The sequence below is a fragment of the Diadema setosum genome, chromosome 3, assembly GCF_964275005.1.
Source record: "Diadema setosum chromosome 3, eeDiaSeto1, whole genome shotgun sequence".
NCBI lineage: Eukaryota > Metazoa > Echinodermata > Echinoidea > Diadematoida > Diadematidae > Diadema > Diadema setosum.
This window is the reverse complement of record NC_092687.1, coordinates 44529069-44550095: the sequence shown is the minus strand read 5'-3', so window position 1 is coordinate 44550095 and position 21027 is coordinate 44529069. Positions and strand designations below refer to the sequence as shown.

Genomic DNA, 21027 nt, shown 5'->3' with positions numbered 1-21027 from the left:
TGGAAGATGTTGAAGTTACTTCTGCCATCCTGCCAAATAGGTGTCTTATCCGGTGAAAGGATGTCATGCTAAATCACTTTCCTTTGGCCGATGAAGTGACAAAAGACTAGTTGTTTAGTAGTAATTATTGAATTCAACTTTTTAAGTCATCTATTTCTATGTAACTGAGAATCAAATTCAGAAAATGTGCACAAAAAAGAGCGATGAAAGAATAAGAGAATGAATTTGCCAAGAATTAATGACTCAATCAATCAATCCATCAATCATTAAATTTTGATCAATTTATCGTCCAATCAATAAATCAATTAACTGATTAATCAATCCAGCACATATTTGGTTAATAGACAGCGGCAGTAACAGTTACAACTGTTTGCCATAAACATTTAGATCACTACAGTCTATATTAACGCATGCGCAGTTAATCCCCGTCCCAATTCGTCTAAGAGAGGTTGCGTGAGTCCCATCTTATTGATCAAAGACCAATAATCAAAGTAGTCCTAATCTGATTACTAAAATCAGTGGCAATTTGGGAGTTTACCAAGCGGGCGGAGAAGATAGTTACGTACCATCACCAACCTTATTACCAAACTCCCTTCTTGAAGATTTTACCTTGAAATCGTGCTCTGTTTTCTCCAGTGCGGAATTTCAGTTCCTTGACTCGACCCCGGCTTTGGAGAAGCACTTGTCGTTGTTGCTGTCTTGAGGAGGAAAGGCATATAAAACGTTTTTCTTTTTAGGACAGCACTTTGCACCACCAAGAATGGCGGTGAAATATGGTATCGTCACATTTCTTCTCTGGTTGTCGTTATCACATACGGAAGGTAGGCGTTATGCTTTATATTTTCATTTTGATTAGATAACTCTATGGTATTTTTTTTTTTGTGGGGGGGGGGGGAGGGTCACTCTCACTTTCTTAGCAACAGTATTCTTTAAGACAGTGTATTTTTGATCAAAGTACATTTTGGCAAAAGTACAAGTATGAACGGAATTCAAATAAAAGCGCATGTTAATGTTAATGTTGCGTTGTCACCTTTTAAGCTAATATGATGTCAGGGCCAAATTAGTGTCACACAAATCGTGAACCATTTCAAAATCTACCTAAATTCAAGGCAAATGACGAGGTAGAAAATTTTGCTTGAAAGAAGTGTTTTAGATTAAGTTGTCAAATTTTCATATCTGATCTACCTTCAAAAACTCGTGATATGCACGAAATCATAAAGACTCTCTTTGTATGTTTTTGGTATGGTATTCAGGTTATATGAACTTCTGTTTTCTAGTTGTCATGTGTCAAAGATTGTACTATTGAATTAATGATTAATTAATGCATTGCTATTCAATACTTCTAGCTTCTCCTCAGTGCATGAACGTATCGTGTACAACTTGAATTCACCTGGAATTAAGGTCCAAAAATATTTGGGCTCTGTGTTGTAAAATGCATGTAATAAATATTGTAACAGGAGAGTGACTATTGTCGTGTTAAGAAAGCATCATTTAAATGATAAGACATATCCTTATAGGCCTTTAACGTTTTGCAGGATACAACTTAGAAACCACTTTATGAAATATCAAAGAGCATACAATTCTCAGGGAAATTCAAAGTTTATTTGATAAAAATCGGTTTTGGAATGACTGGGATATCCAAAAACAAGGTAAATCATAGAGATCATAATAAAAGATCGTCCCACTTTTTATTAGGATTGCTTGCTTTGGATATCTAAGCAGAGTCAAAACCAATTTTCATTAAATAAGCTTTTAATTCCTTTTTAGAATTATATGCTCTAGCATATTTCGTAAGAGGTTTCTCATTATCTCATAAAAATTATCATAAGATACACTCGGTTTGCGGTTCACCTTGTATAGTCCTTAGAAGGACAAACTGTTGGAATGACAGGAGACAGATAGAAAAAAAGGTCGGATAAGAGGTAAGAAATTGAGTAAGAGTATTCTTTCTTGAGTGAGTGTAGTCCTGAAAAGGACTGCGAACCAAGGAGAATAGAAGAGTTTAGAAAGGGACTCAACGTTTCGGACAGTTGACTGTCCGTCCTCAGGAGTGAAAAATTATCATCAAAACAATGAAAACCTGAAAACTCATCTCTACCGAAACTATACTATCCCTTTAAGCCTGTCAGTGACAGGTCAAGGAAATGATGTACTTTTCATAGAAGTAAAGGTTGTAATATTCTTTTGATATGTTAGATTGTGCCATCTTTTCTTGAGTTGCTTCAGAGTACCATTTCAGAGGGAGAGGCAAATGGTATTCAACAAAATGTCAGAAAGTTAGAAGAAATTGTCTGAATTTCCTCAATCCTTCTGCATTTGCTGAATACAGATGTAGGACCTCTCATGTACATGTCTGAGAAAATTTACGCATTCAATCGTGCATAAGGCACAACAGCTATGGTGAAATACGCTATAAAATAGCTCAAGTTTGATTTAAAATGATAACGATGATGATAATAATAATAATAACAATCATACTAATTGCTCTCAGTAATGATATATTTTCATTAATATTGCTGCAATCACTATTTTATTGTAATCATCGTTATGTTATTGCTTCTGCAACCATTGTTACTATCATTTAAACATACAATGTAATGGATGCATGCACTAAAAATGTCAAAAAATTATTGCCAATCGTCACTCATAATGAAAACCACGTAGTCGACTTTAGTTTATTTGGATTTTTATTCAAATCATTCTATTCTCTTTCATTATCCACCTCTCTCCGTCTTTTTTTTTTTTTTTACATCAATCTCCAACTGATGGAATGAGTTCCCATAAAAGATGATACAGTCCGACCTCTCCTATCTGGCCTCCCTTTATCCAGATCTCTCTCTATCATCCGGATGCGATCTCAGTGGGATTTTTTAAATCTAATAATTACAGGGGAAAGGGGAATTTCAGACTCAAACAAAATTCCTACACAATCTCACATGAATTACATAATTATTCCAAATATAGCCACATGCATTCACATCATATTTCCACCTAAATAACATGCATTCAAACATTCACTTTCATCAAATGTTGGGCTGATAGCAAAGAAAAAGGTTCAGTTTACGCTACATTCAATTCAATTCAATTCAATTCAATTCATTTATTTCCATACTTCTCATCTATGAACATTAAAACAGAAATCAAACAAGTTCTTTTACCTTGTAAACAATGTGCAGAACACAAACAATATACATGGTGATACCACAGTAATTACATGTAATAATAACTGATCAAAATCGAAATCGAAATGGGGTTGATCAAAGAGAAGTATGACGGGACCTATATGAAAGCTAGCTTGTTTGGCTGTAAGCCCCGAGTAATCAGTGTTTGTGAAAAAGAAACGGAGAACAGATTGAAGATAAGACCAGATGATGTAATGGTGCCAAATAAGAAAATCGGGGTACGCCTATGGATAAAAAGGAACAAGAAGAAGAAAAAAATACTAAAATGTGAACCATTACTGTGACCGAGCTATCATTGGTTTCCGGAGTACAACATGATTTGCATAATTATAAAGCCTACTTTGTTATATACACTATAAACTGTTGTTGCATTTACTATCGCCAGCATTATGATCAGTAAGACACAAAAACTAACATGTACAGCTATTGTACATGCAAGAGGTTCCACGAGAAATGCTGAGGGAGAATGTATTATAATCATACGAAGGCATGGAATGATCAAACTGCACGAGATCATGAGTTTGCACAACTCCTTCTTCTTGTCTTTTTTATTTCAACGTTTCACCGTCGCATTTTTGTACGATAGCAAGCCGGAGGTGAAAAGTCCTGTGCAAACACGCCCGGGCCAGTTTTATCTTAATTACCCGTTACGCCGAGATAGCTTTTGACCTCTCATCAAATTTGATTTTGGAAAAGCTCAATTCTTTGTTCCCTGGCAAAACTAATCACGTTACAAATTGCATTCTTTCCTGTCTGTTTGTCGATTTTATGTGTATATCATATATACATATATATCTATATATTATGAAGAGATTGCTTCCAAAAGGAGCTAAATTCATTGATTTTCAATGGATTTGGCGCCTTTTGGAAGCATAATTATACATACAATATACATATATATATATATATATATATATATATATATATATATATATACTCGCTATACTACCTCTCTCTACATTATATCCCAAATTCCCGAAATGAAGCATCATTCAAACTAGAACTTAATACATTTCTTTCATTTCACTGTTGAATATTGTTACAAGTTTTTTGCCTATACATTGATACATTGTCATTGATATCATGCTATATAGATGACGTATTCATACATCCCATCCATCATTATCATCAGTACTATTAGTATTGTCATATTTGCATAATCATTAGAATCGCTGCTATTGTTATTATAATCTTGCTATTGTTACTCTTATTGTTATAATCTACAAGGTACTCCTATAGGGAGTCAAATGGACCTGGGGTAGAGGTCAGTGGGTGAACAGAACATAGAACAGGAACGATGAAATCATATAGAAAGCGGTCATAATTCTGCACCAGAGCCCCATTTTGTTGATTTAAATCTCAGTTTTATGTTTTGCCTATTTCTTCGACAGCCATTGATGTCTGCGGTACAGGTGGCTCACCAATTGCTAACCTGAGTGGATCGATCACCTCACCTGGATATCCGTCCCCTTATGCAGCCGACGTCAACTGCGAGCTCGTGCTGCAGCCACCGGCCGGAAGCCGGCTTCGACTCCGCTTCGATGTCGTCGACCTCCGCGAGGGAAGCGATATGGTGGTGGTGAGGAACCAAGACGGAATCGAAACGGTGTGTAGACAAGACCGAGTACAGTGATGATAATATTGACAATGACAATAATAATATCAATGGTAATGACGATAATAACAATGATATTTATATTAATATTAATAATGACAATAAATGAAATAATACTTTGCAAGAAAAAAAAAAAAACACCCGAAATACACTTTCCATGTGAGAGTATAGTTTGTTAGGTAACAGATAATTTTCAAAAGAGAACAGTGAAAACCCTGTGGGATTTTGATGTCTTATAGCTTGACAATGTCATCAAGCATAGACGTCCGGATAGCGTCATCGCTGAAGAGACTGGGAAGATTTGCACAATCGTTGATGGCGCTGTACTGAGAGATAGCAGAGCAGCCTAGAAGGATCGAAATGTAAAAAAAAAAAAAAAAAAAAAAAGAAAAAAAGTGAAGAACAAAAAAAAAAAAAAAAAAAAAAGGTTTCATGAACTGGTTAGAGAACCTCGCCGTCTATATAATATAAAATTATGAGAATGAATGTAGTCCCTGTTCCCTGGAGCGGTTCCATGACATTATTTGCTCCTGCGACATATTGCTCAAATGAAATATTTGAAGGGTTTGTTTGCAAAAACCGATAAGTCCATTTTTGAAGATTTTGAAGTACGATCTCTGTCATAAAGTAAAAAATAATACCTTTTAAATGATATATTGGTCACTACATATACAGGTATATTTTTGAAGTTATGGTCAAAAGAAGCAAAACTTTTCTTATTATTCTCTGTATTTTCCTTGACCTTTAATCGCAAATATCTCCATTTGGCAAATATGGACTTATCGGTTTTTGCAAACAAACTCTTCATTTGCACCCTAAGCCAAACATTCTACCCACAAAAACAAACCTAACCCTAATCCTAATCCTCACATCAAACTAAACCTAAAACCCTACTACACTCCAAACACTAACCCTAAGTCCTCGGAGAAAATTAGACCGGAGCAAACAATAATCATTATAAGCGGCCAAGTTTGCCTTGAGTCGAACTCATCACTCATCACTTGCATCACTCGTAGGCTATTTTACTCTTTTATATTACTCTATATTACTATTTGCCTATTGGCTGTACGATAAGTAGATTGGATTTTTTTTTTTTTAATTATGTGGTCTGGTTTTCATTTATGCCCTGCAAAGTTGCATGATTTCTGATTATTGGTTTTAAAAGCTTTGCCAGATTGAACGAGACACACTTCACGGAACAAGGAATAAAGACGGAAAAATGTCATCCTCATCAAGTCACTTCAAGAATCTTTTTTTTTTTTTTTTTAAACAGAAATTCCCTTATCAGAATCGTTTCCAACTGTGACGGGGAGAAGGGGTGATTTCATAACAGATGCCGCCTGCAGCAAGACCAAAAAAAAAAAAAAAAATGACCATGCTCCAATCTTCCCATTTGGTCTGTCACCCCCTGTAAAAACAAAATTCAGAACAAAACAAAACCAAGAACAAACAGAGACAGCAACAATTCAGAAAGCATATACAGTAACAATTCAGACAAGAGTTCAAGAGTAACAGGTTTAGAGTTTGAATGTTTTCGTTTTTTGTCATTTTTTTTTCTTTGAAAGATGAAATGATACTAGTGATATTGTTCACTAAATAACAACCTTGATTTGGTGCAATGTTCGGATGAGGATCTTTGTAAAAGAAAGATGTGTAATTTTTATTGTTTCTTATAATGCCTGAAGTTGTGTGACGGTATATACAAAGGATTTTGATGTTGCCTCATTTGCAAATCTCATACCCTTTTCAAAATGTTGCAGATTTAATGATTGACAATGTTGTTTGCAACACCTTGAAAATTGCAACACTTCCATGCTGAGTTTGTTAGTTTGTTTTTGCTTTGTTTTTAAGAGGATTCCGCTAATCATACTTTCATGTCAACATTTTTTTTTACCACGTTTCCATGCTTGAAATAGTCTAGTGTACCTTTGTGCTTCTGATAGTCTCTTTTAAAGACTTTTCCCCCTTTTGTTTTGTTTCCGTCTCTCTTTCCTAGACCGTCATGGGGACCACGCTACCGAAGGACTTCATCGGAAGTCAGTTTTCAATAATGTTCAGTTCAGACAGCGTCAACAATAACGGCACTGGATTCTCGCTTTCCTACGATGCGTACCCACGAGGTATGGTGGAGATAACGGGCTGTAATCAGATAATTGAAACCTATAAGCCTAAATGTGGTATTATCATATAAGTGGTAGTAGGTAGGCTACGTGGTAACCGTGAATATTCGTTGCATGATGCATTAAATGTCACATAGTACTCATAAGAATGAACAAGGACTGGCCATTTAAAGTTCCAAATGCACCCAATTTCGTGTGCTTGATTACGTACAAAATTGTTGTACTCTTAATTCATGGTACTCTTTTTATTTGTTTTTTTTATTATTTATTCTTATTTTTTTTTAAATTTAAACTCAAAGTAGGGCCTGTACCCAACTTTCAGTTTGTGCATCTTATGGCAGTTTAACCATACAAAAATACAACTATGAAAGATAAACAATATTGAGAGCAATCACAATACGTCGGCCGTGTTGCTTGCGTGATGAACATCATTAATCATTCATACTTTTGTGCTTGTTGTTGTTGCTGTTGTTGTTGCTGTATGTGTGTGTGTGTGTGTGTGTGTGTGTGTCTACGATTCTACACATTGTGTGAATGATATTACAGGAAACTACTTGTAGATCAATATATCGGTTTCCATTTTATACCTAGCACAGGAAAAAGGAGAGATGACTTATTAATGTTTAAACTAATTTTTCTTATTTTTTTGAAATCTCAGAGGAAATCCAACTGAAATCATTTCTGCACGAGGTTGATTTACAAGCTGGCAAGCCTCTTCACTTACACTCAAACGACTACCCGACTCTCTATGATGACGACACTTACTATATGTGGAACGTTACGTCATCGGTGTCCAATTACGTCGTATTCACCTTGCTTGACATGGACACTGAGATGGAGCGTGATTGGTTGGATATCACAGCACACAAGACGGATGGCCAACGAGAGGTGCTCTTCCACGAGTCCGGTACCACGGAGACACGGCAGATCTCCGTACAGGATTTTGCTTACGTCACAGTAGAATTCAGAGCGGATTACTCAAGAAATGGACGTGGTTTTCATATTTTGGCCGAATCTGACAGCGGTAAGTATTTCCTCACCAAAAGCCGAATGAATAATGTTAGATGAGACCAACATACAAAGAGTCCTTTAGCCGAATCATGTTCAGCTGAATCTCACTGTGTAGTGAAATGTACGTTTGTTTGTTTGTTTGTTTGTTTGTTTTGGTGGTTTAAACGCATACATTAATATTCTTAAATCGTCTGGAATGACCCTTTAATGTAAGCGAGACAAAACTCAAAATTGTCTTCGTTTTTATTTCAAATTCTAACACAATCACAAGATTTCGTGGAGTTTTTGACACCAACATAGGTGAAGTCTAATCTTTTCCACACCTTCACTATTCAAGGATGATCTTAACCGTGTTTGTGTAATTAACGAGTAAGGGTGGGATTTCACGGAGCACGCGAACGATTTGCGAAGGACGCGAATAGCAGAATCCAGCATTCGTATTTTAGTCTGCAAAAGATCGCCAAACGAACGTGAGGGTTCGGAAGCGTCGTCAATTGTTCGCGAATGTCGTTTTTACTTCGGCGAGAATTTCAAAAAAGTTTGAATTTTTTTGCGAACCTTTTCCGCACACTTGGCCGTGATTTGCTCGTGAATTGTTCTCGAAAGTGTCTTTAAAGCCTCGTCATATGCGCAAGACCTTCGCAAGACGCGCGCGATGTTCGCAAAATGTTCGTGAAACCCGGGCCAAACAGACTCCGAAACTTTGGAGAATGTCTCGCGTATGTTACGCGAAATGTGCGAAGTTTTTCCGATCATTTTACGACGTAATCGCAAACTGTTCGCGTACCTTTTGAGATATTCTTGCGAACGTTTAGCGCACGTTTGGGGGATGTATGACCTATAAGTTTTCTACAAATAAAAATCGTAACATACATCTAAACATCAAACAAATATACTATTATACAAAACTATAGTAACAAAAGAAATTAAAGACTAGCAAGGAGAAATAAATGTTTGATATACAAAAAAATCGTAGAATACACTTAAAATTAATCTAAAGTATGTAACATTTCATTTGAACTATAGAGATTATGTGGTGGAGGAACTACAAAAAAAAAAGATCAAAGGCTTTACTAGTGGAGATATGTCCTAGGAAAAGAAAATGTAGGCAAGCACACGATAGAGAAATGAGAGAAAAAGAAAGGAGAAATAGAGGAAAGAAAAAAATTCAACTCAAGACAGCTTCCACCTCTCCTTGGGTACATTTTCTCCCATGATTATTGAAAATTTTTCGTTGTTCGCATTTCCGTCGCGTGTTCTTCGTGTACGCAACATGCTGTACTTTAGCAATGATACACACGACATTCGCACATACGTCGTGGAAACTTCGCACAAATTGCGCAAGAATAGTTTTCGGCTTCATTGTCGGAAAACATTCGGAGAAAAAATTTTCCGAATGTTGGATTTTGTCATTCGCGTCGTTCGCAAATCGTTCGCGTGCTCCGTGAAATCCCACCCTTATAAGAAAGACTCCGCCGAACATCTATCGTTAAGTAAAAGTAAACATAGAGAAACTGACCAGAAATATAAGAAAATAGAAACAACCGCGGACAATAAAGTTACATCCACCTATAACGATCTTTGCTGTGTTCAGGTAATACGTCCTAGCTTACGCCGGTTACAATTAGTTACTATTTCTTTCTTTCTCAAGGCGTGGATGGCATCATCTTCAGTCAAAATGACACCATCAACTGTGGAGGAAACTTTTTCTTGGGAGACATGGGTAAGTTTATAGCACAATGCGTGTATCGTTTAGGCCTACGTAAAGGTCGGCCAATGTTCTTGCACTGATTCTTACCTTCAGCCGTAAAAAAACTGTTCTTCATCAGACTCCTTTAAAAGCAGTCTAAAAACTCACTTGTTTAAAGCCTCAATTTGATTACTCATTACATGTATTTGATATTTGTATGTCTTTATCTCCTTCACTTTCTCTTCCTTCTGCGCCTAGAGCACTGTGCAGAGTGGATTTGGCGCTATATAAATCATATCAATTATTATTATTATTATTAATTGCAAAGAGAAATATATAGGCAAGGCTGGTATATATTTCCATGTGTAGTACGTCTGGGCACAAGCGGTATACAAGTTTACTATACAATAGAATGGGAAAAAATAGATGAATTTAGACGGATGAATAGGTAGATAAACAGGTGTATAGGTAGATTATGGGTACACATAGATGGATAGATAGATAAATAGATGGATACATGAATAAGTATAGACAGGTATGGGTAGACAGATTGACAGACAGATAAAGGAGAGGTAGACGGATAGATGAATATAGATTGATAGATAAATAGTTTGGGTGTGTGTGAGTGTGTGTGTGTGTGTGTGTGTGTGTGTGTGTGTGTGTGTGTGTTATTTCTCCTCACCATATCATTTTTTTCCTATACGTTGAAAGCAGTGATGTACCGCTTTTGAAAGGCCAGCTTGATTGGGCTGCACTCTTTAGTCTTTGCCTATAAGAAATCACCAGTAGATATCAAAATGGCACTTTTGTGTAGTGTTTAGTAATGGCTATTATATTTAGTGTGAGATACAGTGCCTTACCTTACAAAAATACACCGAATTACGTACTGATTTTGACAATACCAAAGCACCATTCCTTTCGCCGATCAACGAAAAAAGGTAGCGTATATAGTATGGCCAATGGTTGTTCTACGGAAAATGTCTGTCAGCATTGATTCATAACGAACTCATTATCAACTCATAACCAAATTGTTAAGAGAGGATACAAGTATATGAAGGGTTTGTTTGCAAAAACCGATAAGTCCATTTTTCAAGATTTTGAAGTACGATCTCTGTCATAAAGTACAAAATAATACCTTTTAAATGATATATTGGTCACTACATAAAAATAAAGGTATATTTTTGAACTTATGGTCAAAAGAAGCAAAAATTTTCTTATTATTCTCTTTATTTTTCTTGACCTTTAACCGCAAATATCTCCATTTGGCAAATATGGACTTATCGGTTTTTGCAAACAAACTCTTCATATGTAGATTCTACGGCTGTTTGTTAATAAACAGTGTTTGTTTCCTTAGCAGCTACATAAAACGTATCATAATTCAATTAGAAATAAATGCAAGCAAGAAGAAGAAGGCAAAGTGTGGGGTTAAATGTGAATAGGCTTACTCTTGCAACTTTTGGTTTGTGCTTCAACTGACAGAAATGCAACTGGAAGTTACCGATAACATCGACATCCCAATCTGCGTTTGGGCGATAACAAATAATGTTACAGGGTCTCGGATTGATGTTGTGATCAATGACCTCGACCTCGAGATGGAGTAAGATTCTGTTATCTTTTTTTTTATCCATGTCATTAACCTTTCCTTTTTATGTAGTTTGCTTCCTCTTTACTCAAGGTCCATAATCAAATGCATGTATGTTGAAATGCGATTTCTTCTTTAACTCGTTCACTCCGACTCATTCTTTTTGGTTTTTTGTTTGTTTGTTTTTTGGGTGCAAATTGGCCACTGCTTGGTCTGCCCGTTTTTAGTGATACCTCTTGACGACCGTGCTCTTGTATTAGATTTAAATCAAATACTGTGAACCTCGACTGAAGTCGAATTCAAATGATCCGTGAGAAAAACGTTGAATTACACAATGGAGCGAAAACATCCTGGGTATCGATATCTTCTTCGATTTAGCCTATTTTTTCACTCGGGTTGGGCCGACATGGGCGAGGTTGACTGTTTATCCAATTTGAAAACGACAGAAAATCATGACAAAACTTAGATCCTGCTGGTGGGAATATGTCATTTGAACATTTTCAATTTATAGACAAATAAGTTCATATTTCTTGAAGAAATGGCTGGTATATTGTTTCAATCCCCTTTTTCTTTTTGCCCCATGCGACATAACGTAATTGGTAAATTTTGTTCGGTTCGGTTTATTCCACATCTATAAAGAATAAACTTGTGAACAATCAGATACAAATATGCAAACATAAAAAGTATTACAACAGGGAAAGACAATAAGAAACATGTGCAACAACAAATATTAGCTACGGATAATGCAGGAACGTGAGGGATCAGAACGGGCCACAAACCCCCACTCTTGCCCCGGGCCGCCGCTCGGCTTCCCTGGGTCAGCAACTCGTGCACACTTGACGTAAAGTCTATAAGCCAGTTCGGGGTTCCAGTTTGAGCATGAGCAGAAAAAGGTCATTTGTACCAAGAGACAGGTTGGTTACTAATTTCACTGAGATAAGCATCTGTGATGTTATGATTATTCATGGAATCCTTAATAAATGGTGCCTGCCAGTACATCCACCTGCCAGCAAGCCTGGTATTTGGCAATGTTAACAGAAAGGGCCGAGTTGTTCCTTTGGACTGACAGTTTAAATCAATGTATCATTGAAACAAAAATTATGAAATGGTGCAAACGGGTTCTCAAACATTTACCAGAACTATATTTTCATTTTAGGTGGAAGCCTTGCCCGTTAATGAAAGAATCGTTCGAAAATAAACGTAGACTTACATGAAAAAAAAAAAAAATCACGTAAAACTGACACACTTTATAGTTGCTGTTTTCCCCGTAAACCAGTGTGGACTTCTTTGAGGTTTTCCACGATGCATCACCCGGGGACGGATGGGGGAACTACCGGCGGAGATTGACGGGACAGGCGAGCAATGAACACGTGTACATTGAGGAAGGGGACGGTGTCTGGATGGTTTTGTATACCGGAAGTGCGTCATACCCTAGAAGATTTGACGTCACTGTTCGACAGGTGCAGGGTGAGTGATACTCACATTCTGATGATGTAAACATGTTTTTTTGTCTTCTTGTTTCTTTTTGATATGTGGAGGTATAACTGAGGATTAAAGGAAACCAAACCTTTAATATGATGTGAATTGAGTGAAAGCATGAATGATTATTATTAGTAGAACACATTAGTGAAAATTTCCGGAAAATTTGACAATCTATTGGAATAAGTTATAATCTCTTTAAAGTGCCTGTGACGTCATTACTTAATAAGGATATTACTATCAATACCTCATAACATCATTTTGGACAACAAAATAAAAGATACGAAAGACAAAAAAAAACACCTGATATAGTGTATACATTCACTTTTCTAGCAAAATGAAAGAACACTTGACTCACTTCTTTCATAAAGAAAGTAAAACGATATTACCGATGATATTTGATTATGAAGAACAATGGTAAATGTAGGTTCACGTTTCACAAAAAAAAAAAGACTTTTTGTCGGGTTCTCTCAATATTTCCCTTATATAGTCCATAACGACGTCATGAAATGTGGCAGTTCATAATTTTTGAATTCGTTGAATATTTTCCTCAAACTTTCACCGCTGTGTTCAAGTACTAGTGTTGAGTTCGAGCGAACATGTGCTTTGGTTTCCCAAAATATCCCATCAAACACACCTTACTGATGTGCGGACACCAATGCTAGAACAAAAAAACCAAAAAAAAAAACCAAAAAAAAAAGAATTTTAAGAACAGATGCGTATAAATTTTGATAATTTGTATTCATTTTTGTCATTGCTTACTTAAAAAAAAAAAACACAACAAAAAAGATTTTAGCTGCAACGGGGAGCTGGATTTGAATGGCGCCTCCAGCGGTGAGATTCAGCTAGGCAACTTTACGGATCTTTCCACGGTCTACTGCCAGTGGCTTGTCAAGACGCCATTCCTAACGAACGTCAACGTGCGCGTAGCTTCGCTCGTGTCAGGTCAGTCCGTTACCCGGATGTAGTAACCTAAACATCATGAAAAATGCCGTCTCCCCTGTCCTTCTAACGGTTGAATTCATAAAAGAAATAATTTTGTCCTTTCCAGGCAAAATGACGTTGAAATTCAACAATACCATACAAAACAAAACAAACAAATAGCATGTCTTTAACCCGATGAAGACTTTCCCACACTATAATAAATGTGGAGACTTCTCAATTGACGTTGCCTTCATATCATGTGAAACTATAAAAATCAATTTTTGTTCCTCCATAAATTCGTCATGCACACAAACAAGCTTGCGCAATTTGAATTTGTACTTGTTGTTGGTTTGATTTTTAAGGAGCAGGCAATTCAGCTGGATTGACATTTACGCCTGTTGTTGTTGTTGTTATTATTGTTGTTGTTGTTATCATTTTAATTTTTAAGGCGCGTGTCATTCAGTTGTGAATTGAGAGATAAAGGCGTAGCAAAGCGTAGCCTTCATTCAAGGAATGCGGTTTATTTATTTCCAGAATTGAATCAAACTTGTTGGACTCTTCTCTGAAGCTAAACATCAAACACTTTGTACTTCAGGATACAACAAGTCACTGAATCACAGTCAACCAGATATTCTCATCTTCTATGGGATGTTATTTTGAGGGAAGACAGCATAAACTACAGTATTGTGTATTCTGCGAAAAGAAAAGTTCAATTTTAGTGATATAAATTCTTTAAATTCTCAACCTGTATTAAAAGCAAATATTGCATTCGTATGATTACCTGTATATAGTATCCTTGAGAGTTTGGAGATGGTTTTGATTTGTGAAGTTTGAACGGTCCCGCAGAACGCATGTACGACAAGCCGGAAATCGGGTCGGGATCGGATCCGACAGCAATCGGCTCGATTTGGATGATTCTGCGACAAGAACAATTCAATTTCAGTGACATAGATTGTTTAAACTCTCAAACTATAATAAAAGCAATTTCATTCTTATGATTACCTGCAGTATAATAGTATCCTTGAGAGTTTGGAGATCGTTTTAACACGTTAAGTTTAAACGGTCCCGCAGAACACAATGTACGACAAGCTGGAAATCAGGTCGGGATCGGATCCAAAAGCAATCGGGTCGATATGGATGATTCAATTTTAGTGACATAGATTATTTAAACTCTCAACCTATATTGAAAGCATATACATTTGTATGATTACCTGTATTATCATAGTATCCTCGAGAGTTTGGAGTTCGTTTTAACATGTTAAGTTTGAACGGTCCCGCAGAACGCATGTACGACAAGCTGGAAATCGGGTCGGGATCGGATCCGACAGCAATCGGGTCGAGACAGAAGCTGATCACAGGCGATATGGATGATGAGACCTTCTCGACTTACGGAGGCGATCTCTGGATCACCTTCACTGCAGCCGACGCCATGCCTGGCGACAACATCGAGATCAACCTCGCCTTCGATGACGGTTAGAAATGTCTCCTCTTTTTTTTACTCGCGTGCTACAAAATGATAATTCTGACATCATTTTGACATGAAAATTATACATTTATGTTTCTAATGCTCATTATGAGAAAAGAACACATTGATGGTTCCTTTGCTGCTTAGTCTTCAGAAACAAAACAATGTGACAAGAAAATACCTAGAATACGCACTAAATTGAGATGGTTTAGATATTTCAAACGACAGAAAAGCTATGTCAAATCACATTTCTTAGAGAATTTTTCTGAGAAACAAAATCAAGACACTCATGTCATGATAAAACCTGTTTGTTTTTTTTGTGTTTTTTTGTGTTTTGTTTTCTTTTGTTTTGTTGTTGTTGTTTGTTTGTTTTTGTTTTTTGGTTTTTTTTTTTTTTTTTTTGGGGGGGGGGGGGGGCTTTATCAGTGGAATGTGTCATGACGTGGAGCAAATGCAGTATTAACCTTTCATACTAAGCCCTCATATTCAGGTTATTTTACGCTTGTATATTCCTTTCTCCCACGATGTAATAGTTTGATTGAGTTGTGTTTAAGCAATAAGATATTTCCTTTGACAGCTGCCTGCGGCATCGAGACACTTCTAGACCTGTCGGGGACTATAATGTCCCCGATGCTTGAAGGCGGACTCTACCCAAATGACGCCGATTGCCAGTGGATCGTGCAGGTCCGCGGTGGTTTCCAAGTTCGTCTCCACTTCGTCGAGTTCGATCTCGAGTACGGTCACGATCGCCTTCTGATTGGTGGCACCACACCACACGAAGACGACGTTGACTCCACCTACCTGGTAAGATCCTCTTAGCAGATCTATTCTCTCCCTGCGCAGGGCGGCGTGTAAGATACGTATTATTCAATAATCTGAACTTTTAATTAATGTAGAAAACATTGTATACGTGCGCCGTCAAGTAGCAGTCTCATGGTTAAACGAATAAACAGAGAGCATTTTCACTTTACTGTAGGATTTTAGAGTCCATGTACTGTCCTGTGCAGTAGGTAACAGCTGTAATCATGCTGCAAAGGGCTTAAGGCAAAAGGGTGCTGCAATGGCTTTGTAATGATAACCGGTTAAAGCTGTAATCAATGTTCTCCTAACCACTGTTGAAATGTAGGTTCTCACCGGATCGGAGATGCCTTATGATGTCATTAGCCGCTTCAACGGACTCAACCTGCGGTTCGTGAGCGACGGTTCAGCGCGGAGGACGGGCTTCAGTCTCACTTACGAGGAATTTTGTAAGTTGGCTTATAAAACATCTTATTGGGACTGTACAGTACTGGTTGAGGTGGGGATTTAGGTTCATAACATTCCTAAGTGAGATAATGAAAGAGCATGTAATTTTAAGAAGGATTCAACGTTTATTTGATGAGAATTGGTTTTCAAATGGCTGAGATATCCAAAGAAGTGATAATAATAAAAGGCGACAGGCCGCGCCTTTTATTAGGATCTCTTTGTTTCACCTTGTCTTTTGATATATCGGCCACTTCAAAACCGATTTTCATCAAATAAACTTTTGATACCCCTTAGAATTGCACGCTCTTTGACATCTCATAGAGTGGTTTCTGAATATCTCGCAAAACGTTAAAAGCTAATCCTCACCTCACCCAGAACTGTACAGTCCCTTTAGAAGTTCCATTATCCAGCTCCGTCTTATCCGGGATACTCTATAATCCAGAGGTCTCCAAGCGGTGAAGAAAAAAGAAAAAAAAAACAGTGATTTGATAAGTTATATCTCTTACAGAATTATGCAGTGCTGTGATTTTCATTTTCAGCTAAATGTTTCAATTTTTCGCACGCATTATTGTGCCTTCCTCTTCCTTATTTGGGCAGTTTGTGAATGCACTGGATGAACTTTGATTTTTTTATTGATTTGATTTTAGATTTTTTTTTTTTTTGGGGGGGAGGGGGATGATACATTTAATGGCTGCAATCGGGACGATTGGAACTAAGAAGAATATTGATCGAGGGAATGCATGATTACGGATAAATATAAGAATAAAGGAATGAATGAATGAATATACAATCACAGTGAGTTACTCATGCCTTCTGCATGGCATAGTCTAAGTGCTTCAAGGTACTATACGTCACAAGAAGTAAACAAACTTAGTGCAGTAAGTAGAATGGGTGACACAATTTAAAGGGGCATTCCAGACGATTTTCATAATTATTTCACATCGTGTAGTACATAAATCGACAGCTCCGTGTATAGATTTGTGGAATTTATAGTGGTCTTTGAGCAGAGAAACCAATACTCTGAAAATCTTTAAAAATTACACTGAACTGTCTTGATGGCATAGGAACCTCACGTATTTCAGTGTAATTCCGTTACAATACCGCTTGATTAACAAGTTCACCTGTGTAGGATGTATGCATACCTTCTTCTTTTGTTCTGTTTTCTCTGTTTTGAGTCCCAACCTATGCATTCTTATGGTGAGGCTGCCATGTCATCATCCTTGTTCACTGCAATTTGTTATATATTTTGAAAACATTCTTATTCCTCATCCCTTTCACTATAGAATTATTCTATAACTCTGTACCCAGTGTAAGTAATTTATCGTTGTTTGAATGTAAAAATCTGAAAATCATCAGGAGGTCTACTTTAAAGGGACTGTACAGTACTGGTTGAGGTGGGGATTCAGGTTTATTGCATTCCTAAGTGAGAAACCTCTTGTGAAATATGAAAGAGCATGTAATTTTAAGAAGGATTCAATGTTTATTTTATTTTAATGAAAATTGGTTTTCAAATGGCTGAGATATCCAAAAAAGTGATAATAATAAAAGGCGACAGGCCACGCCTTTTATCAGGATCTCTTTGTTTCACCTTGTTTTTGGATATCTCAGCCATTTCAAAACCAATTTTCATCAAATAAACTTTTGATACCACTTAGAATTGCATGCTCTTAGACATCTCATAGAGTGGTTTCTGAATATCTTGCACAACATTAAAAACTAAATCATCACCTCAACCAGAACTGTACGCACCCTTTAACACATTGCCAGTATAAACGGATGCAAAAGACTAATTCCATGAATACATAAAGAAAACGTGTATTGTTAAAATGACGAATTAGGGAATGATTATTAATAAGAAATAGAAAAAACAAAAAACGAAAACCAAATAGAGAAGTTTCTGTTTTTTTTGCTAACAAAGTTACCTGTCCCGAGGGATACGAGTACAATCCCGCGAACGAGACCTGCTACAAGTTCGTTACCACGCCTACGCCCTGGTTCAATGCTCGCTACGACTGCGACAACGTCGCCGACGGAGACCTGGTCGTGATCAACGACCAGGCCGAGAACGATTACGTCATGAATAAGATGCGATCTCTGCAGAACAACAGTATCTGGATTGGTGAGAAACTCAGTGTAATGACATAACTAACACGTGGCATTAAGCTAGTCGTCGCTTTTAGAAACCGGTCAAACCATAAAAATGACTCTGTGGAAGATTCGTTTTGCTTGTGAATATCCTTTTTTTTCCGCATTTCTTCTTCTTTTCTTATTTTTTTTTCTACAGTCGACAGTGCACATTGATACAAATGACCTTATCCTTTTTTCACAGTTGGTTAAACACTTCACTTGTATTCAAAGCAGGATAATAATAGTGCATGCATAAACTTGCTCGATGCTACAATTTCGGTTGTTTATGTTCATACACGGAATTGTCAATCGACAATACGTCGTTCATCCATTTCATTGTTTTGTATGTAATTCATTGACAGCCCTTTTCTATTCTATTGCTAAATACCAGGCTTGATTATCAAGCCATCCGCTAGTAAGACCTAATACTATACATTATATGAATTTTACGAATTACTATTACATCACGGGTGCAGAACTAAGATGCTTGATTTCAAATGAAATTTTCCAACGTATGTGCAACGTGGAAGAGGAAAATGGCTGATTATCTACTCTTTCTTTATAAATAACTGTCATGTAAGGCTTCTACGATGCTGCCATCTACGGTCAGTGGGCGTGGGTCGATTGTGCCGAATCGTCGGATTTCGGCAATTCCCGCTGGGAGCTGGGTACTGCGCCGAGCAACACATCCAGTAACGGCCGAAATTATGCGTACATGTCTACAGAGACTGGTCTCTATGGAAACGATGTGTGGACGACGGAGCGGCCTTATGTGTGCGAAATCACGAGGAAGAGTGAGTTAAAAAAACTGATTTTAGATGAAACGGACCCGTTTTCTTTGCCGTACGGCACTCTGATGTCACGAAATATAACTATAATTTTAAATTAGCAGTGTAAACGTTATCGTGCACAATATCCCTTTGTCATCACGATAAATGTTTCTCATGCTTTTTCTTGTCAGTAAAGGTTAACATCTTATATCGATGCTGAGATGATGTTAGGGTTGGATGACTTAAACAAGATAGCCATGGTATAATGTCCTATCATATTATTTTGGAACGGACATTATCAAAATAGTGTTAAGATCAATCTTGATTTGACTGTTTCCCAAACGATGAGATGTTGACTGTGATTTTGAATGATGTCGTGACTATAGCAAAGAGTAAAATGTGTGAACAGTCGAAATTTGTTTAATTTTCCTTAAATCTTTCCTCTAATATTTTCTTCCCTTATATTTTCCTCTGTGGTAAACTTCTTCTTCGTGGTCACTTCTATTTTCCCTTTTCTCTCCCCCGCCTTTCCCCTGTTCTGCTTCTGTTTTCTTCTTTCTATTGACGTCATAATGGGTCTACTCCCCTCTCTTTATTTCGTCATTCTCAAAGACTACGTCGACTCTGACTGCTACCCATCGAACTTCCGAGTCACGTCGGTTGATTCCCGCGAGGTTGCTCTGTCTTTCGACCTTTCCCCGTACCTCTGTGACGTTGCTGGTTACAATGTAAGTTTCTCTTTAAGCATGTGATTGTTAAGGTTGCGAGGTTGCCATGACTTTCGACGTTTCCCAATACCTCTGTGACGTAGCTATTTACAATGTAAGTTTCTCTTTAACACACCTGCCTGTTTCTGTTGTCTCTAGCCTCGTTCTTAAACAGTAGGAAGTTGAACGTCAGTGGGTTTGATACGGAGGTAGTCTGCCTGGGATTCTACCATGGGTGCCTGAATTGATCGCCGGCCCCGGGCCGGGTTTGGCTCTTGATGGTGGTATCACCACCGTTAAAGGGCCGTTAAAGACGTTTTACAAATGGTATGAGAAGACAGATATGACAGAGAGAAATAGATTGATAGATAGATAGATAAATAGATGGATAGATAGATAGATAGATAGATGGATAGATAGATAGATAGATGGATAGATGGATAGATAGATAGATGGATAGATAGATGAATGAATGATTGAATAAATAAATAAATAAATAAATAGAAAAATAGATAGACACATAGATAAAGAGAGAGAGAGAGAGTAACGACCCCCACTTCTCAAAAACAATTCCCAGGAAAAAAAAATAGAAACCTATTTCTACGTCAACTGTTCACTTGTATGAATAATTAATAAATACAACAAAGTCTTACAAAATGATAAAAACAAATAAGTGTGGTCTAACAGTTACAATGGTTACGCAGTGCCCTTGTCACCGATATAGAGATATGTGAACAGGCAATAAACAAAACACCCCCCTCAAATTTTGCTCAGTCGCCTCTTGTTATATCGAAGTCCCATGGGCCGGCAGCTTTCTTTCGTTATGTCGAAATTTCGTTCAAACCGAAAAAACAACAAAACGGTAATAACCATAGAGCGGCTAATGTACTAATTCAATTTGCTGTAACCGGAAATTTCGTTATAACCGTGTTTTGCTGTATTAATGCACTGAATGTCTCCATCGCTCGTCAAAGCATGGGCTGTCATTTTTTGTTCCTTTAGTTATCTGCGTTCAGATGATATGACTTCGTGAAAGTGATAGTGATAGTGCTGTGGTTTCCTCTACTTGTACTGACTCATAATACTAAGCAAATAAACATTTGTTTTTCC

The 21027-nt window shown here is 37.2% G+C and overlaps 1 protein-coding gene across 1 annotated transcript in view; it reads left to right on the top strand.

The window, feature by feature from the left end:
- The first annotated feature begins 3571 nt into the window (after nt 1–3571).
- LOC140246909 (scavenger receptor cysteine-rich domain-containing protein DMBT1-like) overlaps nt 3572–21027 on the top strand; it is a 28038-nt gene continuing 10582 nt past the window's right edge. Inside the window, exons 1-14 of the mRNA XM_072326232.1 lie at nt 3572–3578; nt 4574–4788; nt 6794–6917; nt 7576–7941; nt 9580–9651; nt 11098–11215; nt 12477–12667; nt 13469–13624; nt 14884–15075; nt 15646–15872; nt 16195–16315; nt 18232–18432; nt 19022–19234; nt 19823–19938. Coding sequence (XP_072182333.1) covers nt 3572–3578; nt 4574–4788; nt 6794–6917; nt 7576–7941; nt 9580–9651; nt 11098–11215; nt 12477–12667; nt 13469–13624; nt 14884–15075; nt 15646–15872; nt 16195–16315; nt 18232–18432; nt 19022–19234; nt 19823–19938 — 2319 coding nt within the window. The remainder of the gene's footprint in view (nt 3579–4573; nt 4789–6793; nt 6918–7575; nt 7942–9579; nt 9652–11097; nt 11216–12476; nt 12668–13468; nt 13625–14883; nt 15076–15645; nt 15873–16194; nt 16316–18231; nt 18433–19021; nt 19235–19822; nt 19939–21027) is intronic.